Below are 13,951 nucleotides of genomic sequence, written 5' to 3' on the forward strand. Positions count from 1 at the left end.
GACTTTTAGATGTCTAGGAACACGGGCAGGCGCAGGGCCCCCCCGACAGGGCTGATTCTGGGGCGGAGGAGGGTGGAGTAGGGGGTTCTGCATGAGCTCCTTAAAGGACAAAGGTAGCAGAGCCAGCGAGGGAGCGCGAGCGGAGACTCCGACTCCAGACCACAGAGCCCGAGGCAGCGCGCGCGCCGCCGCGGCCCCTGCAGCGCAGCCGATCTAGCCGCCCGCGTCCCCCCGAGCTCGGGCCCCGGGCACCAGGCGACGCCGAGCACAAGCGCCCCCGGCTGCGCTGCCCACGCGGCTCACGATGGGCTCGGGGCGCCGGGCGCTGTCCGCGGTGCCCGCCGTGCTGCTCGCGCTCGCCCTGCCCGCGCTGCGCGTCTGGGCGCAGAACGACACGGAGCCCATCGTGCTGGAGGGCAAGTGCCTGGTGGTGTGCGACTCCAACCCGGCCACGGACTCCAAAGGCTCGTCGTCGTCCCCGCTGGGGATCTCCGTGCGCGCGGCCAACTCCAAGGTCGCCTTCTCGGCGGTGCGCAGCACCAACCACGAGCCGTCCGAGATGAGCAACAAGACGCGCATCATCTACTTCGACCAGGTCAGACCCCCGGGGGCGCGGGGCCTCGGGAGGGCGCGGGGGGCTCTCCGGGCCGCTGTGCCGGCTCGCGCGAAGCGGGTGCGGTCGGGATGCGGGGCCCTGAGGCGCGGGCCTCCCCGACCCTGTCCGGGACCGAAACTTCTAATGTCTCCACGGTCCTCACCCCCAAGCCCGATGCGCTCTCGTGCCGCCAGCGACAGGCCGCCGGGGCGGTGGGAGCGGGAGCTCAGGACAAGTTGCACAGCAACAGGTTCCTCGGAGCCGGCGGGGAATCTGCTCCCCGGACCTGGCAAGCCCCTGGGCACCGCCTGGCCCCTCTGGCACTCCACTGCGGGCGCTGCGGAGGGGCTGCCCGGGGCCCTCGCAGACGTGAGATGAGGGTTTGTTTCTCCCCGGTGGAGCTGCGCCTCCAGGAACATCGGGGGGGGCCAACCTCTGCGCAGATCTCGCAGGTGCCCAGAGCGGCGGGGAGCTATGGCCCCGTCCCATCTTGCCCCTCTTTGGCTGCCAGGATCCCCCTACACATTGCAGGCGCGCTGCAGCGGAAAACCTTTCTCTGGTAGTTGGAGAAAAGTTGGGGAGGAGGAGAGAGGAGACCTGGCTGCTGCACTGGGGAGCTGGTTCTCCCTTCCCGGGGCTCCTGTTCTCCAGAGAATTGCAAATTACTGGCGCCAGGTAGACTTTGGGGTTGGGAGCAGGACAAGGGAGAGGAGCTGACGGTGGCTGTGGCTCCTTTTTAGAGACCCAGAGCTCTGGGATTTGGCTCAGGAGACACCCAGCTATCAGCCTAGCTTCAGCAGGAGTCTTAAAACTGAAAACCGTCCCTGGGGTTTTCAGGTGAGCCCTAAGAGCACCCAGAGTCTTTTAAATCCCCAAAGCACCGGTGCAGTTCGCGGCTGTATGCCAAGGCAGCCAGGAAACCCACAGGTTAAGTGGTGCTGCAGGGTGTGCGGGAAGGACCAGGGGCATTTCTGCTCCTCACTTAATTGTTCCTAAGTGGTTCACAGTCCGGCTGGCCCGAGGCGGAGATGGCCTCTCCGCCTTTCTGTCCAATAGTCAGACTTCAGAAAGAATTAAGCTGCTCCTGTGGGGTTTTGGTGCAGTATTTCCATCTTGCTGGAAATAAAGTCTCAGGCCAGCCCGCCGGTGTGTGTGTCAGTGCGTTAATTAAGTGCTGGAACACCGTGGGCACTGCCCTGTCCTCGGAGCAGGCTTTCTTTTCCGTGACCTTTCTTTCAATTACACGAGGAGAAGAGTTTGTGCTCTGTCCCCGGAGCCCTGCATCTCAGAGGCAACACGCCACAGTCAGTTAGGAAGCGCCATGTGCCTGGATGTTCTAATTACAATGTGGAGTCAACACGCAGGCTTCTGTGGAGTCAACATTAATCAGCCGTTTCCATGATTGCTAATGAATTATGCTACTTGTCTTGGATTCAGGAAGTCCCCGCTAAGTGCCTCCATTTATTTTATATGGGCTTGAAAAAAATCTTTGTGGAACCTCTGTGGGGATCATTGCAGAGCCGGTGACTTGTTATTGAAAGAGCATTGATCAGGTTAGAGAAAGAAATCTGGGGCTTATTTGGAAGAAGGTGAAGTCTTGGCAAAAAATGATACACATCCTGTATTTTGAGTCATTGAGCCTGGTAGATCTGCCTGACCAGAGCTGTATTCTGGTGCATTGCTCACTGATAATATTATCTTTTTAGGGAATGATGCCAAAAGATTAAAATGCATAATTTTGTCAAGAAAGTAGTGTTTGAAAGAGATAGTAGCAGGTTGCCTTTGATATAGAGAGACTATATCTTTATAGGGATAGCTGATATTTTTGAATGCCACTGATAGATTCATTTCTTGGAGAGAAATAGAAGAAACCTTACAGCACTCACCACACCCCCAGCCCCCAACACACACACACACACACACACACACACACACACCCGCACCTTCTTTCTCATAGGAAGGAACTTACCTCTGTGACATGTACAGATTTAGTTGAAGAGGTCACATTGAAATTCAGAGTTAATTTCATAACCAGTGGAACCAGGTTGAAGATCTTGGAATACAAAATGCATCATTGCTTTCTTGGAAAACAGTGACTTATGTTGCTTTTCATTTTTGACCCTTGAACTTTAAAGAGCAGGTGACTGATGCGAGGGGAATGGGTGACACTGGGTGGAACGCAGGCAGGCCCCATGCTACGCAGACCGTCCCTACTCCTGCTCTCTGCTTTGGCAGCCTGCAAAGGCTGAGTCACTGCCAAAACGCTATAATTAAGATCTAGATGGTTTAAGAATGAAATAAAAAAAACCAGGGTCCCGGGGAGGTTTGGCAGGGCTGAGGGGGCCAGGCATTTGGGTCACTCTGTGTACCAACCGTTTGTTGTCACGGATTGTATCACATGGTATGGGGGTGCCCTGGCCTCCGTGGCATGTCCAGGAGTGATTGCAGAGAGCCCACAGGCGCCAATTGGTCCACTTGGAAACGTCACCTCTGGACACAGAGGAGGCTGCTGGAGGGTGGGATGGAAGTGGATGGCAGAGGCCTTTTAGCTGACTCTCCAGGTGAAGCTGATATTTACACGCCCCCACATGTTACCTGGATGTTCCCCCGTCATGGGCCCTGCTGGACATTCAGGCTTGAATACAGAGCAGTGACTCAATTTTTCCTCTTCCTTACTAATCCATTTTCCAAGACACTGAACAGAAAAGGAATAGAACTCAGTGTTTTATTCTCTAGGGGTCGTTAAGTTAGTTGTCAAGGAAGAAGAAGAGCGAAAGAAAGCAGGGAAGAAATGAAAGAAACAGAGGAAGGCAGGAGGGGAGGGGGGAATTCTATTTTACTTACAGGAGAGAATATTGTAATAATTTACTGTTATTTATTATTTTTGTTTGTAGATTCTTGTAAATGTGGGTAATTTTTTCACGCTGGAGTCTGTCTTTGTAGCCCCAAGAAAAGGAATTTACAGTTTCAGTTTTCATGTAATTAAAGTCTACCAGAGCCAAACAATCCAGGTATGTGCCTCCACCCTCCCTCCCTCGCCCTGGAAGGGGTGCTTATTGGCCATGGGATTTACGTTTAAGTATTTAGCTAAAGGTGTTTTCATTATCAAAAGAAACCAACCACTTTTGTAGTTTATTTTAAAAATACTTAATATCCAACTTTCTTCTTGGTAACATTGTCATGTGACTGGAAACATAGGAAAAAAAATTGAACTTATCACCTTAATAATAACTAACCATTTGAAAATCATAGTTTAGCAAAAATTCAGTGACATGCATCTCTTTAAAAAACTTTATTTCATTTAATGCATGTGCAAAAATTATTTGAACTCATAAGGAAAAACTTGTAAGGCTGATGGAACTTGAAAGTGCATCATAAGTAAATAAGTAAAATAATTTGTTAACGATTATTACAAATTATGAGCTACAGTTAACCAAAAGGAACAAATCTATGAAGGAATACTATTCAAAATACCTTTAGGAAAGGGGGTGCTGTGCTTCTGCTTTAATTCATCTACAGGTTCTCTGATGCCAGTGAGTTCTTGCCAATTACAATTCCATCGTTAGCAATATATTTTCCACTGTGCTTTCTAAGATGATGGGCTTGATCTTACCTTCAAAGACAACCATGGCACCAGTTTCCGCACTGTTCAAATATGTCAGCTTTCAATAAATGATCCATGTCTATGGAATTCCAGGATGACTTTCTATCTTGTGCACGGGCTGACACTCTACACTGTGTCACCGTGGATGATGGACGAGGCCCTCTTCCACCATGTTTGCACATCTTAGTGAATGGATACATAGATCAATGTCAGATTTAATTAATTCTGTCTTTTTTTTTAACATAAAAGGAATATCTCATAAACAAATTCTCCCCAATCTTTAGAAATGGAGGTAAAATCAAGCACAGTATAATTGAAATTGTAGCATGAAGAGGTGATTCTTTTTGCTAATTACCTTCCGTGAAGATTGTCTTAGCAGTGATTATTATTTTTAATACACAGTTCTTATTCGGGAAAACAGAGGATGTGATCACGGCACACATCCCCTGACGTCAAGTGATTTCCATCACTGCTGGGGAGTAGCCTGTAGGGATGTTGTTAGAATCTTGCTACCTCTGGGGCCAAAGGGCACCAGGTTGCCATTGACCAATGTCCACAGGGAAGCCACAGACTTACCTCACTCCCAAAAGATCGCTGTGGAAGATGAGCGGTCGAGCAGGAAGCTTCATTAATGAGTTGAAAGGAGGCCAGTCTCCACGTGGCTGGGTTGCTCTCCAGATGCTGTTCTTTTGTAGCTATTGAAGGAATTTTTCTATGGAAGACATACATTTTCTTTTTAATGAAAAGGCATCGGCTCATCAAGCCCCTGCCACTGGCTAGCATGGCAGCAAGGGGATCTGCTTACTGAACAGGTGACGTTTTATCAGGTCACCCCAGTAGATGCTTGGGTTGCAGGAAGGCTTCTCAGTGATTTTTTTTTTTCTCCTAGGTTAACCTGATGCTAAATGGAAAACCAGTCATATCTGCCTTTGCTGGCGACAAAGACGTGACTCGTGAAGCCGCCACTAACGGGGTCCTCCTCTATCTAGATAAAGAGGACAAGGTCTACCTGAAACTGGAGAAAGGTAATTTGGTCGGGGGCTGGCAGTACTCCACCTTCTCCGGCTTCCTGGTGTTCCCCCTATAGAGTCTACCGCTCCGCGACGTCCGGCGGGCGAGGGCGGCCCGTCTGGATGACACGAAGATCATTTTCTCATCATCGGATTGATGTCTCTTATTGATTTCTCATGGGTGAATATGGATTCTCTTTAAGGATTCTAGGCCCGTCCGAACCAATACAAAGTCTCCCAGATTACTTTTGTGTGTGCGTTTCAGTATGTTTGGATCGGAACCCCCAGCAGGCGAACCCCAGCTCTGATTAAATGTAAGCTCACGAGCTGTCTGCCGGGGCTCTTCTGATTTTAATTTCCTGGAATTACTGAATTCCTTGCAGATGTGGAATTTTATTTGTTTATTTTCAAAAGACTGCCCACCGGGTCTAAGAACGAGAACACTTGAAAGTTCGGACTTCAATCAATGGTTAGTGTGTTTCTGCCAAAGAACTGTGTGCTGTGTTCATCTATTGATCACCCTTGTTTTTATTCCTTTGGAATCTGTTTGTTTTGTTCTCCTAAGGTAACTGAGAATTGTTTTTCAGTGACGATTTTGTGTCTTCTCTACAAATAGGGTGATGGATGGCTTGCCCTATGAGCTCCCCAACATGACTTCCCCTAAAGAAAATAAAAAAGAATGCTTCATAGTTGTATTTTAATTATATATGTGAAAGAGTCATATTTTCCAAATTATTATATTTTCTAATAGGAAGAATAGATCTTAAATCTGACAAGGAAAAAGTCTCTTCTCCGTGTTCTCAGTGCTCAGTCTGCCAACCTCCTCTACCAGTTCTCTCCTCCCTGGGAAATCTTACAGTTTATTGCTCAACTTTAATTAACATGATTGATAATAACCACTTTATTGGAAACCTGAGGGATTTTTTTTCTTTAGACATGACCACTTTATTAACGAGAGATGGGATGCCCTTGTTTTTAATTATGCCTATTTTTCAAATCTTCTCTTATGTTTCAAGTATCATCTGGTTTTGCCTTAACTCCTGAAATTGTATATATTTCTCTGTTGAACTAATATTAAATCCTAATATCCCATATCTAAACTTAGTGCAATATCTTATTTTGTCTTTTGTACAGGTCATAGGAATTCATAAAATGATTTATGTCTCTGTTATAGAATAAAGTTAATATATGTTAGTGGACGTGTTTTGTCCTTTTGGCTTTGGAAATCATGTTTTCTACACGATTTATTTCCTCTCTCTCTTTCACCAACCTTCCGCCCCTCCTTTTCTCCCTCGCGTCTTTCTTTCCTTCCTCTCATTTATTTTTTTCTGGAGTTTAAAGAAAGCTTTCTGGATTTTCAGGGACTGTCCTTTGAATCGGTATTGGAAATCCGTACTCTGTTTAATCTGTCCAAACCCAGGATTTGTGAGTTTGCCAAGAGAATCAATGAACTTAGCAAACTCTTCTTTCCAAAGGACTTATTATTAGAAAGTTAAGTTTAAAAAGAGCCCCTCAATGCCGAGAGGGAGCTCACTGAGAATGTGTGGGGATGAGTAGAAAGACCAGCATTTCAAACTGAAGACATCTGGAAGGAAGCTCCGCCCCGTGCCCAACTCCAAAAGACAAAAGGTTGAGGCTTCTTTTTGGGAGGGACTGTTCCCACAGACATCAGTTCTGGAGATCTTGCTCAATTTTCTGGTCTGCATTCACTTAAAACATATTTTGGGGGGGATTGTAGCTGGGGGCAGAGAGGAAGGTGCTGGGGGACCAGTCGGGGAGCTGTGCAGGCCTGGCTTCCAGTACAATTGTGATTCATCACCACGCCCCAAAACTCAACCATCGCTGAAGCCTACTCCTTCCCAAGCAGAATCACTTGGAAATGCTGGCAGTGGATCCTCAGTTGGCAAGTTATTCCCCCACTGGCTTTCAATCCAAACCCTTTCTGCCTGTGATTCTGTCCCATGAAGAAGCAGCCCCGGCGGGAGGTGCCTCTCCACACACATCTGCTCTGGAGTGATCTTTGCAGAGTTCTCCATGCTCAGGGCTGTCTCTAGTCGCCGCAGAGACTCATCCTTAAGAATGTTATGGTTCGTCATTGTTCGGGCAAAGTGCCTCAGGAGTATTGGAGTCACCAATAGCCCCTCTGCTGGGACAGAGGAAGTCTGGTGCTGAACAAAACAGAGCAGGTAGAGATGTCTTGTGCTCCTCCTTCGGGACTTGTTCTGAATTCTTCTTGATGCTTCTGAATATAAAGGAACATTGGCCAAGGGCTTGACTTTAATTCCTAAGCGCCAGCATGCATGTTGTGCAATGCAAAATCCATTCAAAACCTGTGAAGAGAAAATCTTTATGAAAACGCATGGAAGCTGTGGCCATTGTGAGCGAGAGACTGCCTGAAATGGGCAGGTGGGGGGACCCCAGCAGAGAGGGGAGGGTGCTAATGAGGCAGAATGAGAGCCTGAGGATCTAGGAGGTCCCCAGAGCATAGTGGTAGAAAGGTATGATTGAGGTTAGGGAACAACAGCTAGTAGAGGTAGGATGATTTAGGGGACAAATCAAGGGTCTGACTATGTGGCTGGTACCCAGTAAGAACCCAGCTAAGGGGCCACTATAATGGCTAAAACTGAAAGCCCTGATTGACACAGGCCAAGAAGCAAGCAGGGCAGAAAGAGGACACCGAGATTGGCCCGAGGAAGGGACGAACATTGGATTTGAGGGGAACAAGTAGAAGAGAAGGCAGAGATGTGAGGAATATTTCCAGAAATGGAGCCAGATGCTCCCTGCATAGTCTCTGCTTTGAAAATAGTTTTCAGAAATTGCTCCGTCCACAGAAATGCAAATTGACACAGCATTTGCATGGCCCTGTCTGCATTCATCAATGCCAGCGGCGGCCCTTCCAAGCCGCTCTGTCTCCTCAGGCTCTTCCTTGATGTATTGATCAAGAAACAAGCAATTGTCTGCAGAAGCATCTTGCCCTCGACAGACAAACAAACTGAAGGAGACAAAGGGCCTGCTCCTAGGCTCTCACCGATTCCACCTGCTTCTGGGGTTCCCCGTCACCCCAAATTCTGTTAGACCCTGATTATCTAATCAGAATTTTGTTTGAATTCTTTTTTGACTTAACGCTGTCTTCTCCTACCTCTCTGGCCTCTGCCTCCCAACCGCTTCTTTGAACAAGTTACTACTTTAAATCCTGAAATAAACATCCTCAGCTGACTTTGCTCCAGTCACACGTCCCGCGGCCTGCACCTGTGCTGCTTCCAGGAGGGCGCGGGCTGAAAAAGTTGGTTTCTGCTAGGCCACTGTCTCCGCTGCTGCAGGCGAACATCTCGGATTCTAAAGGTGGTTTTTTCCCCTTCGCTCCCTCTCTGATTCTTCTACAGAAAACTATGTCTTTGTGACTTGACCCCAAAGCTCTCTCGTGTCAGCACCACAAATTAACGTGCCTAAGAATCACCTAGGAGCCTGCGTGAATGTAGGCCCCAGTGCTCGGGGTGGGGCAGGGATGGTGGCCGGTGTCTCTAAGGGACTTGCAGATGAGGCAGGTGGAGCTGGACGGGTCCTGGCAGGGAGACCTGCCATCACACACCCTTAAGGCCTGTCTCTCAGAGTGTGTCTGCGGCGTACGCATCACGGGGCTCACTAGAAACCCCAGCTGGGGTGTAGACTCACCCCAGACTGACTGAGTCAGAACCTGCATTTAACCCCCCCCATAGTTCTTAGGTACAGTAAATTTATGCAGCTCTGTCTTTCAATAAGCCCCAAGATCACCTGCCTGCATCAGAGCTACCTGTGCCAGGCCCAGGCCGTGCCATTGCACCAAGTGCCCAGCGGATGCATACAGCTGGTGCCCAGGTATAGGCCTCCACGTTGCCGAACCAGGCACAGGTGCTCCTATTAGCCTTCCTGTTGAAAGAGAGCTGAGGGCGTCCAGCCCGGGGCATCCACGCAGGTAAACCCGGCTCTCTCCTGTGACGGGACAAGGCCCCGGGGGTGCCGAGCAAAGACGTGAGGTCACCTGGAGACAAGGCATGGGACGAGCTTTTCTGGAAATGAAGGTGAGTCCCCAGAGAAAGTGGCTGGAGACAGAAGCCCTCTGTGACAGCCCTCATTTTGTCAGCACTTGTTATGAAGTAAAGATGGGGTTACATCTTGCTTTCCTTTGTAATCGAAGCGCTCCTTCTCCAGGGGATTGCAGTACCTCCTTCTAAATACACGTGGCATTTGGCTTCAGAAGCCACTGGTCAATTGTGTGTGTTTTGGGGGGGGTGGGGAGAGGGAAGGGTTGAGGACGAGAGGGAGACAGAGGGAATTCAGAAGGCTGGGTAACACCAGCAATTCCTAGTGGGCCAGTTAGGACATTTAAAATTCATCCGAGGGCAGAAGGCTTCCTTCACAACTTCTTCTGGTCTGACTGGTGAGATTTACGCAGGGAAAATACACTGTCAGAGGCAGTGGCCCAGGACATCTGTTTCTGCGGCCTTCCTTGGGAACACCTCTTGGGACACTGACTTTCCAAGAGCCGAGAGTTTTTAGGAAAACCTCTAGGGCCTCCGACTCGCTGCTCTGGGGGTTGCGGGGGGCCTGGCGGGCAGCTGTTCTCATGTCAGCACACGAGCCACGCGAGGAAGGCAGTGAAGGGCGATGGGGTGGGTGGCGGCCGTTTCCACGTCACTCTCTTCCCCGCCAGCACAAGCAGGACATCGGCTTAGCTGACCTGTCCGCCAGGGGAACCAGCTGGTTTCTGTGCTCGCGGGCCAGGGAGAAGCACAGAGCAAAGCCTTCGTGGCCCGGGGCCCACTTCGGGCTGGGCAGGGGGTGGCCTGGGCACAGCTGAGCCTGAAGCTCAGCCTGGAAACTTGCCCTGCGGATGTGGACATTAAGTGCCCATCACCAAGACCGGGTCATCCACGCGGGGCCTCCACCTGGGAGAGGGTGCGCTTGCCCGGGCCTCCCTGGGGTTTGTGGCCCTTGTCGCGAGCGTCTAAGAAGCATGCACGCTGCAGGCACAGGCTGCGCAGGCGAGAATATGTCTCCAGGCCTCAGGACAGGCCACATCTCGTCTTTATTTTATACGCAAGAGCCCACGGGCCTGACCTGACAGCTGCCTGGGGAGCCAGCACCGACGCCCAGCCGCACGACTCCGCTCAAGGGGTGGGTGGGGGGTTGCTGGGGGCCTCGATCACGCTCTGTTCTCGCCAACGGGGCCAGCTCCCTCTGGGAACTGTGTGGGCTATTTTCTTCCAAGTTCCTCAGCTATTTAGCAGCACATCGTGAGAAGCAGTCATGAGCGTGTCTGCTAAAAGAACTTGACTTTGGCTTTGCCTGGTAGCATTTTTAGCACCATGGGCAGAAACCATCATCTTCTCCTCCAATGTGAAAACACGGCGCGGAGACTAGCAGCTCACGACCAAAGACCTTGTGGATGGGGATCCAAAAACTTCACCAAAAACTGGGGAAAAGTGGGTGGGAAACTCACTAGATGCCCCCGAGGTAATGAAAGGGGGAGCAGGGACTTGCTCTGGCTCAGCTGTCGGTTCTGCCTCCTTTGCCTGAGGCAAGCCAGCTCTCCAGTCGGTCAGGGGTGCTGTTTCCCCAGCCAAGGTCCCCGCCCTTCCTCACCAGGGCCTTTGTGAACTGGGGGGACCTCGGTGTGGCCCCTCTATTTCTTGGCTCCTCTGATTGGATGAAGGATGCTGCTGAGGCTGTCTGGTAACCTCTCTCCAGGAAGAGGACAGCCCAGCTTTCAGCAATTCAAGGAAGCTGTTCCCTCTGGCGGAGGAGAGGTGCTCAGGGTGGAGGCCCCGGGTAGGGAGAGGGCCTCAGGGCTCAGGGGCAGCATCAGAGTGCTCGCTGGCCAAGGGACACAGGGCTTTGTCCTTCTGCCCCCTCTCTTGAGAAGCTGAGATAATATTTCATAAGTGGCCATAAAGGGAGATCTGGAGTCCACAAGAACCATTAAAAAGTCCGACTTCTGCAAGATTTCCTTTTCTTTGACTGAATCGGTTGTTAAAAATTAAAGGAAAAATAGCAGCCCCTCATTTATCACGGGAAATTGGCACAATGTGTCAAGCTGGAGCTGGCGAGCATCACAAAGTCAGCCATGACATTGAGGAGCGAGGCTGGTTGGAAGGATATGAGGCCAGAAGCTTCTCTTGGGGGTTGGGCGGACGCTGTTTTCAGTGCATCATCAGACACCGTGTACCTACTGTGTGCCCCTCATTCTGTCAACTTGGCATCAGCACCTGCCCTGTTCCTATAGGGTCCAAGCCTCTTTGCAGGGGAGTCCCACAGTCTGAAAGGCAGAGTGAGGTGCTGGTAACGAGCTGGGTATCTCCTCCTGGCTCTGGGGGACGCCTCGCTGTTGCACTGTGATGCTCTTTCAGGTCCAGTCTGGTCAGAACACTGAGGGTTGGCTCAGGCCTGCAGGGTTGGTTGTGGGAGCAGTGCACTGCATGGGCTTCATTTCAGACTCAGATTCTGGGTTGCAGCTGAAGGGACTCCCCTCCGAATCTGCAGGGAGGAAGAGGTGCAGGGGGTCACGGAGGACCGGCCTCCTACCTTCCTTGCAGGCTGTAGGGACGACTAGCAGGGCCCGCTTCCAGCGTCAGCGAGGAATTGTGCTCCTGGGGATTTGCAGTTCCTTAGAAAGTGGGGTGTAGTAGGAGGCCCCCCAGTTCACTCCTGAGCGACCTTGGACAAGTGAACTCTTACCTGCCATGTCTGCTCAAGAGGGTTTGATGCTTCATCACTGGTTTTGGCCTTTGCTGTGCTGAACTCCCCAGGATGCCCGTTAAATGTGGCCAATGTCTTCCTTTACCCCAGAACTTCTGACTCAAAACATCTGAGGTGGGGCCCAGAAAACCTACATTTTGACCAGCCCTGTGGGGGATGCTGGGTAAAATGTTTCTAGATTACCTTTGAGAATTATTAGTTAAATAAGAACACACCTTGGAGCTTTGCAAACCCGGAACCGCTGTGGCTAAGGTGGAAAAGATTGTTCTTGGTATTATAATTAGGACAGACTGAAGTTTCTTTTTTTAGATACAGTTACTAAATTCGAGCCTAATGGATGAATCTAAGAGTGTGAGGTTGCTCTTTAAATTCCCAGCCTAAAAAGTCACATCTGTCTGAATAATTTTCATGGTGGTTTATTTTTTCCTCCTTATGTTTTTGGATTTACCAAATGAATGCATGTTTGTTTTTAAAAATTGCAAACGAGCCTGCCAGGTGTGGAGCCAGGAAGGAAAGATCATTCTCCATCTCCCTTAGTCCCCACCAGCATTTCTGACTTACTGGGGTTCCCTGGGGAGGGGCTGGTGCCCACACTACTGTGCTGGCTGCACGGTTTCTTCACATGGCTCTGGGGGGCTGCCGGGTGGTAGAGATGCTTTGGAGGGACTTTTCAAGCATTTCTGTCATCAGTCCCAAGTGAGAAATTGATTTGGACCCATCTTTTAATTTAAAACTCCTAAAGATATCTGCCCCCAGTTCCAGCTGGGATTCACTAAACCTTTGCCGGGTGCTGTCAGCAAAGTTCTAGGTGCAGATGGAGTTGCTGATGCTCAGGGACGAGGACTGTGGCTTTGGGGAGGCAGCAGGTGTCCACCTCCCCAGCGCCTCCCTGGGTGTGAGCAATAGGACAGGAAGAAGCTTGTTAATATCCCCGCCCGCAGCCCCAGAGGTCCTGAGAGACCCAGCCTCTTGGGAAGCAGACTCTTGGGAAGTCTGGTTGAACATGCACCAAGAACAATCCGGAAAAGGGTTTGGGCTGCCAGTGTGAGCACCAGCTGTGTGCTCAGGTCAGTCCTGCTGTGCCTGGCTCTGTCCCCATCTCTGCGGGACTATCACAGGCGCGAAGCCTCCTTGCTGCAGGCAGGTGGTGACGATTGTCCCATTACGGGCGTCCCTCTTGTTGTCAGAGTCTGCTGGTGTGGCCAGGCCTGTCTGCTGCAGCTGCTTCTTTCCCCTGTGATTTTAAGAGATGATATATGGGGAGGAGTTTCGAGACCGTGTAAATATTCCAGGTCTCACTGGACTGTGTGCCTGTATGGACCCCAGGTTTTCTGCTTTATTCATTGGTTTATAATCTGTAACTTCCATAGCTGCTGTTATTCGTGCATGGACTGTCCTCTTGGTCAGAGAGAGCCCTTCAATCTGGTTTTTCTTTTGACAGCGAGGAGGTGGCGTCTGCTAGAAGAGGCAGGGCCAATCGCTACCGAGGCAGCGACTTTGCTGGGAAACACTAGCAGCTTAAATAAAATACAGATGAATCCAGGAGCGCTTAAAGTCTTCCCAGAAAGATAATCAGAGATTATTGATCTTGGTTGTTGGGGGATTCTTAGAACAACAATAAGACAATATGGGCCTTGTGAGTGGTTATCACGCATTTCCTAGGTTCACACCACACGTCTGTTTTCAGAATCACTCAGTGAGAGGAGGAGGAAAAGCATTTTTCTGGAGCCCAATGCTGATGAATGAAACCACTAACTGACTCAAGCACCTCATGTCAGGCCAGCTATGAGATAGACTTGGGGGTGAGGAACATTTCAGAAAGAACTTCATTTTTAGGTGTATTAGTTACCTGTTGGCTTGTAATAAATTTACCAAAGCGTAGTGGTTTAAAACAACACTCATCTATTTCCCAACAGTTCTGGCTGCTCAGGATCAGAGCTCAGCCTAGCGGATGTGTTTGCTGTTGGTTTCTGCCTATTGATAATGATGCTAATGGCAAGAAATGCC

The 13,951-nt window shown here is 50.1% G+C and overlaps 1 protein-coding gene across 1 annotated transcript; it reads left to right on the forward strand.

The window, feature by feature from the left end:
- Positions 1-304: 304 nt before the first annotated feature.
- Positions 305-5,286, forward strand: CBLN4 (cerebellin 4 precursor; the record flags this gene model as incomplete). Its single annotated transcript, XM_084247129.1, has 3 exons — positions 305-595; positions 3,490-3,606; positions 5,089-5,286. The coding sequence occupies 3 exons, from the start codon at positions 305-307 to the stop codon at positions 5,284-5,286; spliced, it is 606 nt and encodes a 201-aa protein (XP_084103255.1).
- Positions 5,287-13,951: the final 8,665 nt, after the last annotated feature.

The sequence above is a fragment of the Talpa europaea genome (genome assembly GCF_964194135.1).
Source record: "Talpa europaea genome assembly, chromosome: 11".
In the NCBI taxonomy this organism is placed as follows: domain Eukaryota; kingdom Metazoa; phylum Chordata; class Mammalia; order Eulipotyphla; family Talpidae; genus Talpa; species Talpa europaea.